The sequence below is a fragment of the Maylandia zebra genome, linkage group LG13 (assembly GCF_041146795.1).
Source record: "Maylandia zebra isolate NMK-2024a linkage group LG13, Mzebra_GT3a, whole genome shotgun sequence".
NCBI classification, from domain to species: domain Eukaryota; kingdom Metazoa; phylum Chordata; class Actinopteri; order Cichliformes; family Cichlidae; genus Maylandia; species Maylandia zebra.
This window is the reverse complement of record NC_135179.1, coordinates 15,127,114-15,144,234: the sequence shown is the minus strand read 5'-3', so window position 1 is coordinate 15,144,234 and position 17,121 is coordinate 15,127,114. Positions and strand designations below refer to the sequence as shown.

Genomic DNA, 17,121 nt, shown 5'->3' with positions numbered 1-17,121 from the left:
CCGTTCTCCCCTATTTGAAAGATAAAAGTAAATTTTGTTCAGAGTTGGTGGGTGTGTCTGTGGGACTATAAAGGCTGCCTGGAATCAGTAAATACCTCCTACAATACCTATTGTAGATTTGTTGCTTTTTGTTGCACTCTTTTCCTATTTCAGCAGTTTTAAAATGCTGTTTGAAGATTCTTTGACTGAGTTGTACTGAGGGAAGAAAGAAAGTGATAAAACTAAATACTTTTGATGTTAAGTAATGCCACGTAATTACTTTTCCAAATGAGAAATTTTTCAAATAACCCTTAGAATCACTAGTGATTGCATTGATAGACACAGCTGCAAAATAAGAAAATTGAAAAGTTCACGGGTGGCACAGTAGCGAAGTGGCTGGAACCTGCTGATCGTCTGGGGAATGTCTTTATTGGTTTCCGCCCACGTCACATCCATATAAAGCTAATCACTGATGTTAAATTGGCTGTAAGTGTGGATGTGAAAGATTGGATGTAGAAAGATTTCGTCATTCATCAAAAAACAAAAACCTATGAGTGATTTATATATGTACTCAAAAATAAGCTAATTATATATATTTTAGGTTAACACTGTGGCTTTACCATTTGTTGAGTGTGAATTAGTAATATATAAATGTGGATTTAAACATGCAGGCATGTCATTACCGAATGAGGAATCGGCTAATTGTTAGCATGAACTACAATCCAGTTTTCAACATCACCTTTGAAGTGTGTCTTACAAAATATTATCTACAATGCCTGAACCCTCGTTTCCATAACCCTGATTCTGCATCATGCTAATGTGTTTCTATGAACTTAACCATCGCTTCATAGCTAGCCACCAGGAATCACAGCATCATCAGCTAGCCCAACTTTTCACGTTCAAACTACAGCTATGGTTTCCAGTTTTATGGTATATATATATATGGTATAATATTATATAATATTATAACATCACTCACTCACTTGGACACTTGGACACTAGAAGGGGGAATTATGTTAAAATGCTCTTCATAGACTACAGCTCTGCATTTAACACCATAATTCCCTCCACACTCACCACCAAGCTGGAGCATCTGGGACTCAGCTCATCTATGTGTCAGTGGATCTCCAACTTCCTAACTGGCAGACCACAGGCAGTAAGGATGGGCGGACATGTCTCAGCCTCCACCACTCTCAGCACTGGAGCCCCCCAGGGGTGTGTTCTGAGCCCCCTGCTGTACTCTTTGTACACATATGACTGTGTGGCCACTATCAGCTCCACCACCATCATCAAGTTTGCTGACGACACCGTCGTGGTGGGCCTGATCTCTGATAACAACGAGACGGCCTACCTGAAGGAGATTAGGAATCTGGAGAACTGGTGCCAGAGGAACAACCTCCTTCTAAACGTCAGTAAGACAAAGGAGCTGATAGTGGACTTCAGCACTAAGCAGGAGAGGAACTACCAGACCCCCGTCATCAACGAGTGCCCAGTGGAGAGAGTGGACAGCTTCAAATACCTCGGAGTTCACATCACGCAGGACCTGTCATGGTCCTGTCACATCAACACCGTGGTGAAAAAGGCCCGACAGCGTCTCTACCACCTCAGACGCTTGAGAGACTTCCAACTGCCCTCCAAGGTGCTCAGGAACTTTTACTCGTGCACCATAGAGAGCATCCTGGCGGGAAACATCTTAACCTGGTTCGGGAACAGCACCATGCAGGACAGACGAGCTCTACAGAGGGTTGTGCGGTCAGCTGAGCGCACCATCCGCTCCGAGCTCCCTGACCTGCACTCAATCTACAGCAGGCGGTGCTGGACCAAGGCCAGGAAGATCGTGAAGGACCTCAGCCATCCCAACAACAGACTGTTCTCTCTGTTGAGGTCAGGAAAGCGATTCCGCTCCCTGAAGACCAACACAGAGAGACTGAGGAGGAGCTTCTTCCCGCAGGCGATACGGTCTCTCAATCACACCACCACACAGTACTGACCCACACATATGGTTCTTACACACACACACTGGACTTTCTGGACTTTGGTTTTGCACAACACTGGTCACTATATTCTTCATTTCCGGTTAATACTTGTACAGCTGCTGTTATTGTGTATATATTTATTTATATTTAGATTTCTTCATACATTCTTATATAGTTCTATATTGTGTATTGTGTATTTTGTTGTACAGTTATTTTATTTTCAACTTTAATTTATATATTTATCTTTATCTTATTCTTCCCAGTTAAATTTACCCTTCATTCTAATTTGTGTTGTACAGTTATTTCATTTTTAACCTTAATTTATATTTTATTCCTTCCTAGTTAAATTTACCCTTTTTAATTTTTCATATTTATTTCCTTTCTTATTCATAGCCTTTTCCTTTTTTGTTTTCTTTAGGTCACGAGCAGTTGTCCAAGCATTTCACTACATATCATACTGTGTATGACTGTGTACGTGACAAATAAAATTTGAATTTGAATTTGATATGGCCAGAGGGGCCGATGGCGCGATATGGCAGCCTCGCTTCTGTCAGTCTGCCCCAGGGCAGCTGTGGCTACAACCGTAGCTTGCCTCCACCAGTGTGTGAATGTGAGAGTGAATGAATAGAGGTATTGTAAAGCGCTTTGTGTGCCTTGAAAAGCGCTATATAAATCCAATCCATTATTATTATTATTATTAATATCTTTTAGTGGAAACTAGACTTTCGTGGATTCTGCAACAGCAACACTGATCATTGTTGTGAAGCTGAAAGAATTTGGATGATTTTTAATACACAGTAGTACCTCTGAGTTTGGAAGAGTGTTTGGACCCAGAAACTCCCAGTGACTTCAGACTTAACAAACAGATTTTCCCGTGTCTCACGTGTCAGTCCACCTCACACTATTTTTGTATCCCATAGTTTTCCCCTGCATTCTGTGCAGTGGTAGTGTTACCAAAGAAAAGTAATGTATTACACATTACTCATTATTTTTTCGTAAATGTAATGCAGTACATTACTTAATTACTCGCTGGGAAAAGTAATTTGTTACACTACTTGTTACATTGTTTTGTTGTTACTCGATAAAATCACCTGAAACACACCGTCTCATAATAACCAGTTAACTGTATAAACTTCATGGCTACAGCCGACACATCACTACCAAGTAACAACATAATTGTAACTGTAATGTAATTATTGAATTTAGTACAGTAATGTGTTACATTACAACATTACCGAAAAATGTAATGTGATTATTTTGTAAAGCATTACAGAAAATAATTTTTTTTCCTTTTGTTGTTTTATCACCTTTTGGATTTAAGTTAAATTTAACTGGTACAATGAACACATGGTCCACGTCAACTGAAACTTCTCTTTTGGGTACTATTTTATGAATCACACAATACTGCACATTTACTGCACTTAATGATTTTTTAACAAAAGAAGATGTTTTTCACATTTTACAAGCCTTGGGTCTTGGCTGAATTATCAGTAACTGTCCAGTCTGGCACTAAACCTGTCTGTTTCCAGCCTAATCCTGCCCTTAGGTTCTCCGGTAACCATCTGCTGGCAATACCTGGAGATGAAATTGTAGGTCACATCACAGCTGTACCTTGTAGCCACAAAGCTCCTTGCCTTTATTATCACTCAGCTCCTCCCTCTTACAGCTGCCCAGCTCATCAGCCCCCCAGCCTCTCTAGAGATTCTGCTGGTTAGTACTGTAGAGGTCATGATGTGTCCTTTTTTAAATCTGTTCAGTTCAGCCAGCCAAAGATCAACCACTATTTAATCAATTCTGTATTCCCTGTTGCTGAATCTGCTCCTGGTCTTTGGTCATCTGATTCCTTGTCCATTCATAGTTAAGCTGTCTCTGTTTCCATGCTACCATCATCCCTGTTCCAGAGTCTACTGGCCAGTTCAAATATTGATTCTATGACGGTTATTTCTCCACATAAGGCAAAGGAAAGTCTGTCCTGAAGTCTCTCTGATGGAGCTAGATTCAGAGTGACAAAATTTAGATTCTGTCATAATGTTTATCATCCCTGATGCCATGGGGTATAATGCATATGTCTATCTAGAATGCTCACAAGTTGCATCTGTCGGAAAACATAAAAAAAATAGATTTTAGCCAAAATATAAAGACCCAGAATATAATAATAACTTCCAGGGTGAAGTGGACAGGATGAAGATACGCACATACAGAGAATCCTTCATTTCAATAAAACAAACAGCACATACTCTCAGACCTGCTGAACTGTATTTTGCATGTGAGCAGAATGAGCTGTACTGATCCTCAGCTGCTTGATCATAGATTTCTTTTTTCCTGTGTCCTCCCTTGCATATCTTCAAAAGTGTTTATATTTTGTGTTATCCTAGTACATTTTTTTGCACATTTTTGTATGTGCAGTGATGCACAAGATATTTTCATATGGCTCTGTGCATGTAACATACAATGGCCTCTACAGATGAAAACCAAAATCATTTCTCACATCACGCCATGCTGGGCAGTGTAGATTTTTGATTAACAGCTGTAATCGAACTTGAGCCCCTCTTTCTGAGCCATTTCCCCTTGGCTGTCCAAAAAAGAACTGCGTAGGATTTCGAGCTGTCTCAGACTTCAAAAGGAGTGAGATGGGAAAGAAGTGAGGAAGTGCAAGTGGAGACACATAGACCGAGAGCGAATGGGTTGGGGTAGGGGGGTGGGAATGTACTTGAAAGGAAGACAGAGAAACCAAGAAACACAGGGAGACAAAAAGGAGAAATGTGTGTGCGCTTGTGTATGTGTGGTGGGAGAAAAAGTGTGGTTGGTGGTAAGCAATTGCCTGCCAATGGACCCCCCAAAAAAAGTACGGGAGCAGAGAACGCATCACCTTTGGCCGAGTTCTAAAGTGCTCATTTAAAAAAAAAATCTCACAAAAGTTGCAGAGGGGTTTAAGCAGTATTGACTTTCCTTTCAGCCTGTGAGGAAAGCCTAAAGGAAACCCACTAAAAGTCCAAGTTAGCCCACATAGCTGATGTGTAAATGTAGGACGAAATCCATAATGGGGAAGACATTTCTTTCCCTTGGCCTCTTTCTTGTCAGCGTAAAATATGACACGACAGTAAACTGATACAACCATTACTTGTTTATGATGCTGGAGCAGGGGAGATGGGATAGCTACTTAGATATTTATTTATTTTAATCAGTTGTCAGTCACAACACGTACTGGTTCATTTTAATTTGCTATGGTATACCACTGTGATAAATCTGTCTTAACATCATCGTGATACTAGCAAGGTGGGGAATGGATTTGGATGATGTCAAGTAGGTTTTATCGCTTCTATAGTCTAATCTAATCTTATCTTATCCTGTTGGTATTTAATCATATTTGAACTCACCTAAATAAGAATATGAAATGATTTCGGTATTTATACATCTAAATATATATATGCATATAAATATGGTCTGATTTCATAAGCAGTTTATTTGCCTACATAAAGATGACCTAAAGCTCAAGAGCATAGAATTAAATTTGAGTCCAGATGAAAATTATATATGAAAATGAAATGAGCTGCACATTGACTGCAATGTGCCAAGTACACAAAAACTAATAGTAGTGGATGAGCATAATGATCACAGATTCATCTGATTTATTCAGCATACTGTACTGCAATTATGCCTAATACAACCACCGTCACTGTGTTAAGGCCACTTCACTAATACTGGATTTCACACCCTTTTGCCTTCAGAACTGCCTTAATCCTTCATGGCATCAATTTCACAACACGCTGGAAGCGTTCCTAAGATTTTGGTACATATTGACATGATAGCATCACATAGTTGTAGGCTGATGTAAATCTCCTGGCTGCTTTTTAGAGCTTTTTTCCCCCTTTTGTTCTTGTTTTTTTTAACTATATGCTCCAAAGTCTGCCAAAAAATTCCCCCCGTGCAGTTACACCACCACTGTTGATACTGACGTTGTTACAGGCAGGATGGATCCATGATTTTACCAGACCAGACGATGTTTTTTTGCTATTTTCCAATTTTTTGCTGAGCCCATGTTTCCTGTTCTTAGCTGACAGGGTTCACACCTGGTGTGGTCTTCTGCAGCTGTAGCTTAAGGTTTGATGGGTTGTGGCTTCGAGAGACCCTTTTGCATACCTTGGTTGCAACCAGAGGTTATTTGAGCAGCTGTTTTCGTCCACATTGTTCACATGCTTGAAAGCATTGACTTGCTGCCATGTGATTGAGCAGGTGTACCCAATAAAGTGACTACGTAATATGAGGTCACTCCCTATGCCAGTTGTTATCAACTTCAAACTAAACTGGTAACAAGTGTGCTACGATTTAAAAGAATTCACATGTTAATTTGATCAAGTAGAACAGTATCTGCAGAAAATGGCCGGCTTTTCTGTAGGAGAAGGATCAGGTATTTACAGTGTGGGTCAAAGAATTTCTCTTTGATAACAGATGGTGTTCACTCTCCAGTGGCAATAAACAAACATGTTTAATAAGAATGAACAGACCAACTTTATAATTATCTGATTATGTTTTTGGTCATATTTTATAAAGGCCTTGAAGAGTATGGTGACATAATTAGGCAAAAAGAAGTATTCGGAAACATTACTGAGAGCCTCTGTTCATACACAGATTCTCCCCAAAGTGATTAAGCTGATTCAATAATTTATTCATGTATTTTCTCTTACATCTTGAAAGTTGTTAATCCGACACGTGGTTGGCAGAAAGTCACATGCCTTCCCAGTTAAATATGCTAATTTCTAGCATGAATTTACCAATATTGATGCAACATTCAAACTTAGTTCTATTAAGAAACAAAGGCATGGTATTTTTTTTCGACATTTTTACAACGATCTAAAAAGAAGTCAGGTGCTCAGATTTTAAATAATCCTTTAGTTTTTTTTAAATATATAATTGAGAATGCAGTCTTTCCTAATTGATTCAACTTATATTTATCATGGTAATTTGCTAATACAAGAAAAAATGACACTGAAAAATGTAAAATAAACATTTTACATTTTTCAGTTTTCCTAAAGAATGAATTTAAAAACGTTTCCTATATTTCAGGACTACTGTGTAGTGCAATTGATTTTGCTTTTTAAAAACATTGTGCAGCAAAACCTTTATCATTTTTATACAAGCAGCCTGTTGCAAACATGTTTGTCACATTGTGTTGAAGAGCAAAGATGGTCATACCAAATATTGGTTTTCAACTTTCTTATAAATATATTATCTCTTCTTGCCTTAAATGCTGTATTTCCACATGAGTTTAAAAATGTTTCAAAAGTTGTTGCACCTATGTCCCATTTTCCTAACAAACTATAAAGAAATGAAGGGGTAGCTCAGGACTTTTGGGCAGTATTGTGGGGATCATAAGAGCTACTGGTTTAAAACCTGACTGATAAATAATCAGACATCTTTTTATCCCAGTGTTCCGAGATACAATTTGATCAAGACAGGGAGGCACAATAGCCAAACTGATGTCAATCTAAGTTGTGATTAATTGGAAATGAACTGCAATGATGATGCATTATGTAAATGTATCTAGCTAAAGGAGTAACGCCAATAACTGACCCAACACATTTCTGCTGAAAGTAAAACATCACCGCTGTGCGTGACAGATGAACTACAGCTTTAAGAGATCAAGTAAATTGTATTGATATCCTGCCAAGCTGCTCCCTGTGTTCATCATGTACAGGAAAGAGGCCCAAGAACAAATATGTCAAAGCGATAATAGTAATACAGTGATTCACCATTGAGGCCCGTTTTCAGTGACAGGGCCAGTTTATAGCAGTGGCAAACTGTCCTAAACTACTACTCCCACTGTGATTTTAAAATCCCTTTTATTTCATCTAGACGATGAAGGAGGTACAAAATAAGTGTTTTGCCATCTGCAATAAAAGAAAGTTTCCCTTTTTAATGGCATGGGTATAGCAGTGTGGGGAGTGCACCTTGCTGTTCATCTCTTGCATGCGAGTGTGAGCTGTCTGGGTGATGGCCATTATGGTTCCTGCTACTGCCTGTGCGTCTGCTCCGCCGGGATCACTGAAGTGTTGGAACTAACAAGCTTGGGATGCAGACAGCGGATGCACAAATGGGATTTTGTCCTGAAAGCTTTAGAGTTTGCTCCCTGTCTTCGGTTGAAACAGGAGAGAGGATGGTACCGTTTGCAAGGATTGTCAGAGTTATGTGCCAAGAGAAATGAGATGATTACATCTGATAATCTTGCTAATGATCTACACTGGGGAGGGGAGCATATAAAATTAAATGAGCTCCACCGATGTACACAGTTTTCAGTCTTGTCCTCTCATCTCTCTTTTTGCCTATTCTCTTTCACTGTAGCTAAGTTTTATGCAGAATTTGAGATGTTCTCCACCCAGGAAGATATGCAATATTCCTTGTCATAGTGAAAGCACACACAGGATGTAGGGCACAGACACATTAAAAACTCTCCCCCTGATACTTCTTCATAAAAGTACAAATGCTCGCCTCTTCCTCTTTCTTCCTCTCTGTCTTACACAGACGCACACATGAACATGCACAATGAGGCAAACAGCGAATTCGCACAATGCTCCCTGCCCAAGGTTAGTATAGATTAAAAGATGTGTCATTGATAGAAGAGGCTCCTCCTCCCTCCCTGGCCTGTCACAGTGTGTTTGGGAACAACCCACTTCATTTTAGCAGCATAATGGGTAAACAGAGTGTGATCAGTCCAATTACCCCCTCATTGCAGGGGCGTTCTGGCGGGAATGGCCTGTAGAGAGAGTTAGCTGTCTGGCGTGCTGTGGAGATGCAACAGTAGCACCTGCTGCCCTGAGTACTCACTTGTATGAATCTCAATTTGTTTGTACAGCCGTGCCAAAAGCTGATGACCAAGAATTGAGCCCTCTGAGGCGGATGGGACTGCCGGCTTACCTTCTGATTGCTGTTTTCACTGCACTGTCTGTGAATGTGTGCATGATCCGAAGGTGCTGTTCTCAGCACTGAACTCATGTCGACGTCAGTCCTTCTAGCGAATTGTTTTGCGGTTGTTCTTGCTGCACAGTTTTCAAGGGCTGTAAATTTTCTCAACCCCCAATTCCACTATGTTTTACAGCTGAGCAGATGCATGATTTTGCTGCTGAGAGTTGTAACAGTAGAGTAAAAGGCTGCATTCCTGAATATGAAATCTGAAAATCGTTATGATTTGATTTTACTTGTTCTGAAGTACTTTGTTCACTATCAAATGAAGAATAAGATGGGACAGTTGGCTTTTTTCTCTATTTTTCATGTTCATGCAACCGTGGGATCCATTTTTAAGCATCTCATGGATTTTTTTTTAACCTTGACGGGTATTATTGCTCTCACTTTATCTCAAAATGTAAGTAACATACAAAAACATATCTGGTTACTGCTTTTGTGCTGTGCTTGTCGTCCTTGGAAAAGATGAAAATACTTCTGTTTATTGTTATCCTTTGGGCAGCTGTCTGGCAGCAGATGTAAACATAGGCCTATCACTGTGTCTCCATTTGAATACATCTGTGGACTACGCTTCCATGTAGTGCACTGTGTATATGCATATTTATTAACATAGTGCGCAAATTCCAACAAGATGGTGTTATTTCAAATTGAATGATGCAAACTGTTCACTTATCAAAAATGAAGACAGGAGAATCAGACTGTGATTATCACCACAGCTGTCATATTTTTGATCCTCTCATCAAAAATGTAGTACTAAATTCTTCTACACCAAAGACAGCTATTAAGACATGTAACATTAATAGCTGATGAAAAATGCCACCATTAATTGCCTAGATAGCACTGACGATCTCCTTTGCTACTGGCTGACATTTGGTTGGTCAGCCCTTTCTTTCTGTTTTGTTTCAATTCAATTCAATCCAGGTCTACTTATAAAGTGCCAACAACATTCAACATGCTTTATGCTGAAAGGTCAAGACCCTACAATTTCCAAAATTGCAACCGCTGAAAGGAAGAAGAGATCAGTTCCATGTTCAGCATGACTGTTATCAGAACTGATGTGCTGCATGTGTAGGCCAAGGGACAACCCCTGAAAACTGCATTTCTCTGGGTGCTTGTTTGAAGCTTGCTCCCCATAGACTTCCATGTTAAAGTGGCCAAATTTACAGAAATAAAAGGCATATATAAAAGTCTGTTAAAAAACACACACACACAATAGTTTGGACATACATAAACACGGTACTTCAGATTTTAAATCCAGCATTTTTACAATGTGATATCCCTTTGTTGGTGTGACTCCTGCATAGGGCTGCACGATTTTGCATAAAATGAGAATCACGATTTTTTGGCTTAGAATTGAGATCACGATTCTCTCACGATTTACTTTTCCAGTATAAATATTTATTGCACTTATTAACTTCACATCAACTTCGTAACAGTTGAGACTGAACATAAAAACAATAAATAAACATAAAAACAACAAATGTCTCACGTTTTGTTGTTGCCGCAAAATGTTGTACTGCTTGAAATTCCGTCTCCACCGTTGCTCGACGCTGCATGTATAGAGCAGGTAGTGCAACAATAGAAAAATAGTTGCGGGACGGCACTGTGTAGCGTTCGTCGTCGTCTTTTTTTTTTTTTTTAAATCGTTGTCATTTGGAAATGAGATCGCACATAAGTATGAATCGAGATCGCGATTTTCTAACAATTAATCGTGCAGCCCTACTCCTGCATCACTATAACAATGATGGTCCAGGATTAACCAGTTCAGTTAGCAGTTCAGTTAGCATTAGCCATGAAGTTAGCTAATGCTATTTAAGAGTAGCTAATGCTATTTAAAACCAACATGGAGCCAACCATACTTGCCAACCTTGAGACCTCAGAATTAGGGAGACATTGAAAAGGGCTGTTGGGGGTGGGGGGTGGTATACATATATATATATGTATATGTATACAAAAAACTTGAATTTTACAGTTTTTATTTATCAGATAAAATAAGTTAAATGTCATCGTTATTATTGGCTGGCCAGAAACAGCGGGGGCATCCAAATTCAGAGGCTGCATCCTCCTGAGGACCTCCGCGGTCTGTGGGCCGGGTCCTCTGAAAGCCGGGCAGGCCGGAAGTGAGCGACTGTGCATTTGGACGGTCTAGCCTTCAGAATTACGTCACGAGCTCTCTCGGTGGAGTGAAACTCTGCCGTCTGCTCCTTCTGTCAAAAATATAACCGGACGCTAGCATAAATTCTCGACCATCTCACACTTCTGTTTAATCAGTTTTCTGTTTGATGTTTATTCGGCTGTGTGAAAATCCCGGAGGAACCCTCCCAAGAGATTAATAAAGTTAAATTTAATCTAACCTGATCTAATAACTTTAATCTCATCCAAATCGATTTCTCGCCTGAAAATATATTAAAAGTTTATTTTGCGACCCAGAAAGAGTAATAAGAGTAATATTAAAACTAAGTAGCTGCCGCCATTGTTGGAAACTGGAATTGGCTGGGCCGCGCTATGAATTCTACGATATGGTTTTTCAATTTTGTTGTCCGGGTGAAAAATCAATAGAAATTTGGGAGAATGGTGACTCCAGGAGATTTTCGGGGGGGGCACTGAAATTCATGATTCTCCCCGAAAAATCTGGAAGGTTGGCATGTATGGAACCAGCATGAAACTTGGTTGAAACATACATGTCTTTACCACATAGCAAAGCTCCGACATCACAACAACATGATTGGTCAATTGCAGTGCTGATGCTGCAACAACATTATGATGATGATGCAGAAACAAGACCAACATGGAGATACACCTTTTATTAGTCTATTACTTTAGGACTAATTAGCCAATGTGTGTTTCACCACTCAAATGTAGGTTACTAGGAAACCTTCCTAAATAGCACAACTTATCACTCCATCCTTTCATCCATATAATGTAACTTCTGGCTTAAAAATCAAATATGGTGCCAGCCAAAATCCTAATGTTAAGGTTTCAAAATGCAGAGATCAAAGCTAAGGGTGACGTCACAGTGTGTACTTTTAGGCTTGCTTGTGCAACTGTGAATGCACTTATGCACTCAAAATAGCACAAACAAGTATTTCAGGAGTACTTTTTAAAATATTGACACACAATTTCAAGAACTGACAGACAGCTCAGTCAGCAGGAAGTTGGAATTGCCTTTTCGGGATTCATTTAGCTGCACTAATTGAAACTAATACCTTTTAAATTGCATATTGATTTGGAGGAAACTCAGTTTTCAAATGTACACTCTAAAAATGACGGAATAATAAAAACTGTCGAAGTGCTAAGATTGAAAGAGCTACTTGATCCTTCTTGCCTCAGTGGGAACACAAGTCATGAAGATGGTGCCAAACATATCATTATATGACTTCAAAGCTCTTCTTCTATCCTGGGCTGTTGTGCAGTAGAAGGCCTGAGGCACACCGTGTCTGTGGCGTAATTGGAAAAAAAAAGTTACAGTGTCAACAGACAAAGAAAGGTAGATAATTCCGAATCTCTGCTGCAATGCATTTTAGAATGATATCAGTCATGGATGTTTATCAGAAAGTCCATCTGAATTTCCCCCAAACGCACCCTTACTCTCGCGCGTGCACATTTGACAAGTGAATCCGGTGTTGATTGATGCAAGCAAATGATGTTTTTTTTTCCTGCCATTTCAAAGGCAAAACGTTGCCACAGAATGAACAGGGTACTGCAAAGCACAAATTACTTTTGCTGTCAACAGCTCTGAGTCATTCAAGCTCTGTTTTGGACAAATTGCACAGGTTTAGGCAACATAAAGAGTCTAAGATGTTACTGAATAAAACACAATAGAATTGTGGAATAATTTCGAAATGATTTCGGGTGATTACAGCGTTATAAATGTTTTCTTTCTTCAAACGTCCTCATGAACAATGAGCTCCAACCGTTCCCGCAGTCACTCACCGTCGGTGCGTTTGTCTGATGCGCAGCGCCTCCCAAACTGGTCCCTCACTTTGACAAATTCTTGGACGTGAGCGGGTCTCCTGAATGGCTTCTTGCTCATAAAGATGATGCCTTGAATATTTTAGAAGTTGAACAGCTCTGCCGCTCTCTGTATTTTCCCCCCACTGGTGGACTGTCAGTTTGGAAGACCACAATGGCACTTTGGTCATTTTGGGGGTTTTCTCTTTTGGCTTTGGTGTTGCTCTGCCCCTTTCACCCCAAGTTTGTGGCTCGCGCGGAAATAAGTTTTTCCACAAAACTCGACAGATTTTATCGACTGGATGTAACGCCACTGGACGCACGTGTGGCCAGAAAATCGGCGGAAATCAAAGTCTCACTGAAAATCGACAATAACACGAAAGTTTTTAGCGCGTATGAAACAAACACAGCCGGGGCTTTGAAACGAAACCATGGTCAGCAAGTGTGGAATGAAACACAGAGTGGAAATGAGGCACCGATCGACATCAAAACAAACTATAGCAGCGGTCTCAACATTCCCGATAAAAAGTATGATAACATTTTCGAGGACAAAGAAGGACGATTCAAAGCGAATATAATGTTAGAAAATACATTTTCTGCCGGAAGAAAGAAGGCAAAGAGGAGTGTGGGCGCAACATACAACGAAAACGTGGATAGGAGTATAAGTGGAGAAGCGTATTCAAGAGAGAGATTCGTGCAAACTGTCCAAGGTGTTTCCAGCGCAAGACCCGAGTATCGGCGCAGCGGAGAGGAAGCAAGAGTGTCAAACCCGAGACAGAACGAACCTCACCTGGACACTTCTACTTTTGCTCTGTCGGGAGACTCGGCACACAACCAGGCTATGGTGCACTGGTCCGGGCACAACAGCAGCGTAAGTTTCAGTTTTACAAAAATACACTTTATCATATTTTTAAAGGTGTAAAGAACATAAAAATGCCCCACACACTGGTGATATTTAACTTTGTTTCTACCTGATATAGACGTTTTTATTATTCAGTCGATGCGCATCAATCTGTCACATTTTTACGCACAGCTGATTCCGTGCGCACAAAAAGAATTCGTTCCTGCAAATAAATTCCACTCTAACAAAGCATTTAACTTGGAGCATTTAACCACAATTGTGTTTTCTTTTATTACCTATAAAGAGATTATTAGTGTTTGCGCATTGCGCGCCTGTTTGCTTGGACGCCAGATGGATATAAGTGTGCACTTGGAGGATTCCCTCGTGTTTTTTCAAACAGTAATGGAATCGGTTATCTCAACAAACTGTTCGCCACCTGAACTTTAAAATAACAGTTAACCCCTTAGGTAAATTTGATGTGACAGTGCCGTGGGAAGGTGCAGGCTGTTTGGCAGCAATCAAAACACATTAATAATTTATGAAATAATCAAGTAATGCCTTCCAGGAAGGTGTAGTAGCTACAATTAAAAAGGATTGTGTCCAACCTGGCCCTTTATGTGATGCTGATGAGACACTATCTGACATTTTTGGCAAGTTGAACATGCTTTTGTCACTGACATTTACTCACACTTAGCTGATACTTGTTCAATTGCCCGTCTAAATACTGTATTGCAGTATGATACACTTCAACACGTCTTGATGGGACTATGCACAATTTAAATGGATGACAAGACATTGCAGTAAACATCCAGATTGCCCGCATCACAGTCACACACCCTTACAAACACACACATCCACATCCTCACAAACGTGCACATAGACGCACAAATGCACACACACACCTACACCACAGCTAAATGCACATGCACTTTTTTTTTTACCATAACAAAGACAAAGCCATGGAGATTTTATCTCTCTTTACATATCCACCATGCAAAAATGTTTTCAACTGGCAGCATTTATCAGGAACAAAGATCTTTAAACTACAAACAGCCTTGTTCAAAAGAAACGAGCTGCTCTGCATTTTTTACTTCAGGTAATTTGAGTCACCTTAGTCTGCTGGGCAAACGGGTGTGCGGCTGAAACATTAGTCTGAGACCACATCTAAAGATCCCTGTGTCCCAGAAAAAATGCAAATATTCATGTGTTATCCCAAAATGCAGACATATTTCACTTGGTGAATTATATTATTTTGCATGTTCCTGATAAGCGTTTTCTTATCTGGTGCAATTTCTTTTGTGGTGTATGTCATAACATAAGAGGCATCACAGACGTTGGTCATTGAAGAAGGTCCTGAAATATAACTAATAATAACGTTGATTCATGGATTGCTATGTGAAATATGCTTCTGGTCTGAGATGTCTTCACCAACGATGGCCTTTGCTACTGCAGGACACTGTTCACTGGATTATCGCTGATGGGGTTGTCACTGCAGCTGTCAACATTTGAGATTTATACAGTCTGAACTCCTTTCCATGGTCCCAAAAGTATGACTGAAACAGTAGAGTTTAGATTGATGGCATTTTATGACTAGATGTTATAGCTCAGGCTATATTAGATGTAAATGACTGATAATAAATCCAATCTTACAGGGACATTTGAAGGAAAATTACTTCATTTCTGTGGTGTGGGGTAGTTCTATCAAATATTCACCTCAAGACTTTGCCTGTGATCTGACCAAGATGTAAAATTCCACAGGGAGTAAAATGAAAAAGATGTAGAAGGTGATGGTGAAAACTCCAGCGGGGTATCCTCAGAGTACAGATTTGATAAAGAATTTTATTGCATAAAACCCCAAAATCTGTCCACAAATCAGTCTCTCAACTATTATTAGATTTCAGTGATTGTCTGAGACATCAAAGCCTAAGTCATAGCTCTCTGGTCTCTGATTTTAGGAGAGATAACATTGATTGGAGTCGACCATGGGAATAAAACATGTACTAATTCCCTTTGAAATGAATGGTTCTTAGCTACATGTATCGATTGGCTGTGCATGTTTCTTACTCCTTAAGTCTGTGCTGAATGTGAATGGGGATGGTGATAAAAAAGATTCATGATTTGTAATGATGTGTGCCATAAAAACAGAAAATAAACTAATTAAAAACACTAATAAATACACTTGGCTGTTGATGGTCCTATATGGCAAATCAATATTTCAGTCTTCTCCTCACATGGGTGTTCAAGCTATTGGTAATCTTTCTAAACAGCCATTGCACCACATCCTACACTCAAGGGATGCAGAGAGCCCCCTCTCTACCCCACTGAAGGCAAAAGTCTTAGTGTGCAAGCCAGCTGGTGATCATGGAGTTATTGGCAGCCAAATGATTTTAGTCTCCTGATTGACCAAGCTCCTCACAGATAGCTGACCAAACTAGGACACTGTGTTGAAGCTGCAGACAGTAATGAGTATCTTTATTGACTTCACTTCGTCTGAGCATTTGCTTCAGAAATTATACTGTGTGTCATTGTAAATAAAGTAAATATATACCATGACAATAAGGAGCTGGTCATCTCTATGAAGCTACTGTTAAAAACTTGCTTTAGGACGGGCCATGCTCCCACTGGGCACCTTTGGACTTGTTAAGCTCTTATTTTATTTATTTATTTATTTTTTTTTTGGGGGGGGGGGGGATTGTTTCTTGTGAGGTGGCAAGGCTCAAGTCAATCTGTCAGCTCTGTAACATCATCGTCCATTGCAGCGGCTGATTGGGAATCAGACTGGCCTCCTGAGTCATGCTGTACGCATGCCTAACCAGAGAAAGGCCGTTATTGTTGCACATAATCTTATCAGAATAAATAGACAATAAAAAGGAGGAAATGGCATGGCCCTTGGGGACACCTGTGTTTAAAACTGGTTCATTAGATAGACAGCCATTCCATTTAACATGCCAAAGCTGGTTGCATGGGAGCTCCTTGATCCATAAAATCAAATGTAATGGGTTCCCAATTCACAGGGGAGTTTGACTGGAGTTTGGCGCTGTTACAGTATGATGAAAAGTGTATTAAAAAGCCGCCACTGGTGAGGTTCTCAGATAAAATAAAGAGGAAAGTTATAATGTGTCTTTTAAAATTTTCTCATAACTTGCAACATTTCACTTTCCTATTGTACACAAACAAGAGAACTTTTCTGCTTTTGCAGTTCTAGTTTCATGCAAAATTCCTCTATTAAAAAAAACATTACGATACTCAGTCAAAGAGACAGATAAAAGGCCTGTTTTTCATGAACTTTTCATCATCCTGCCCCCGATTGCTAGCTAAGGGGATTTTGATCCATTGAACGTTTGATGAAAATCAAAGTTGTCTGTTGTTCTCACATTTAAGTACAAATTATTTCCCTCCTGTGGTACACTTTGTATT

At 39.8% G+C, this 17,121-nt stretch overlaps 1 protein-coding gene across 1 annotated transcript in view; it reads left to right on the top strand.

The window, feature by feature from the left end:
- Positions 1 to 12,906: 12,906 nt before the first annotated feature.
- The window catches only part of sorcs3b (sortilin related VPS10 domain containing receptor 3b), a 54,111-nt gene continuing 49,896 nt past the window's right edge, over positions 12,907 to 17,121 (top strand). Inside the window, exon 1 of the mRNA XM_004551546.3 lies at positions 12,907 to 13,734. Within this exon, the coding sequence (XP_004551603.3) occupies positions 13,039 to 13,734 (696 nt within the window). The 5' untranslated portion in view covers positions 12,907 to 13,038. The remainder of the gene's footprint in view (positions 13,735 to 17,121) is intronic.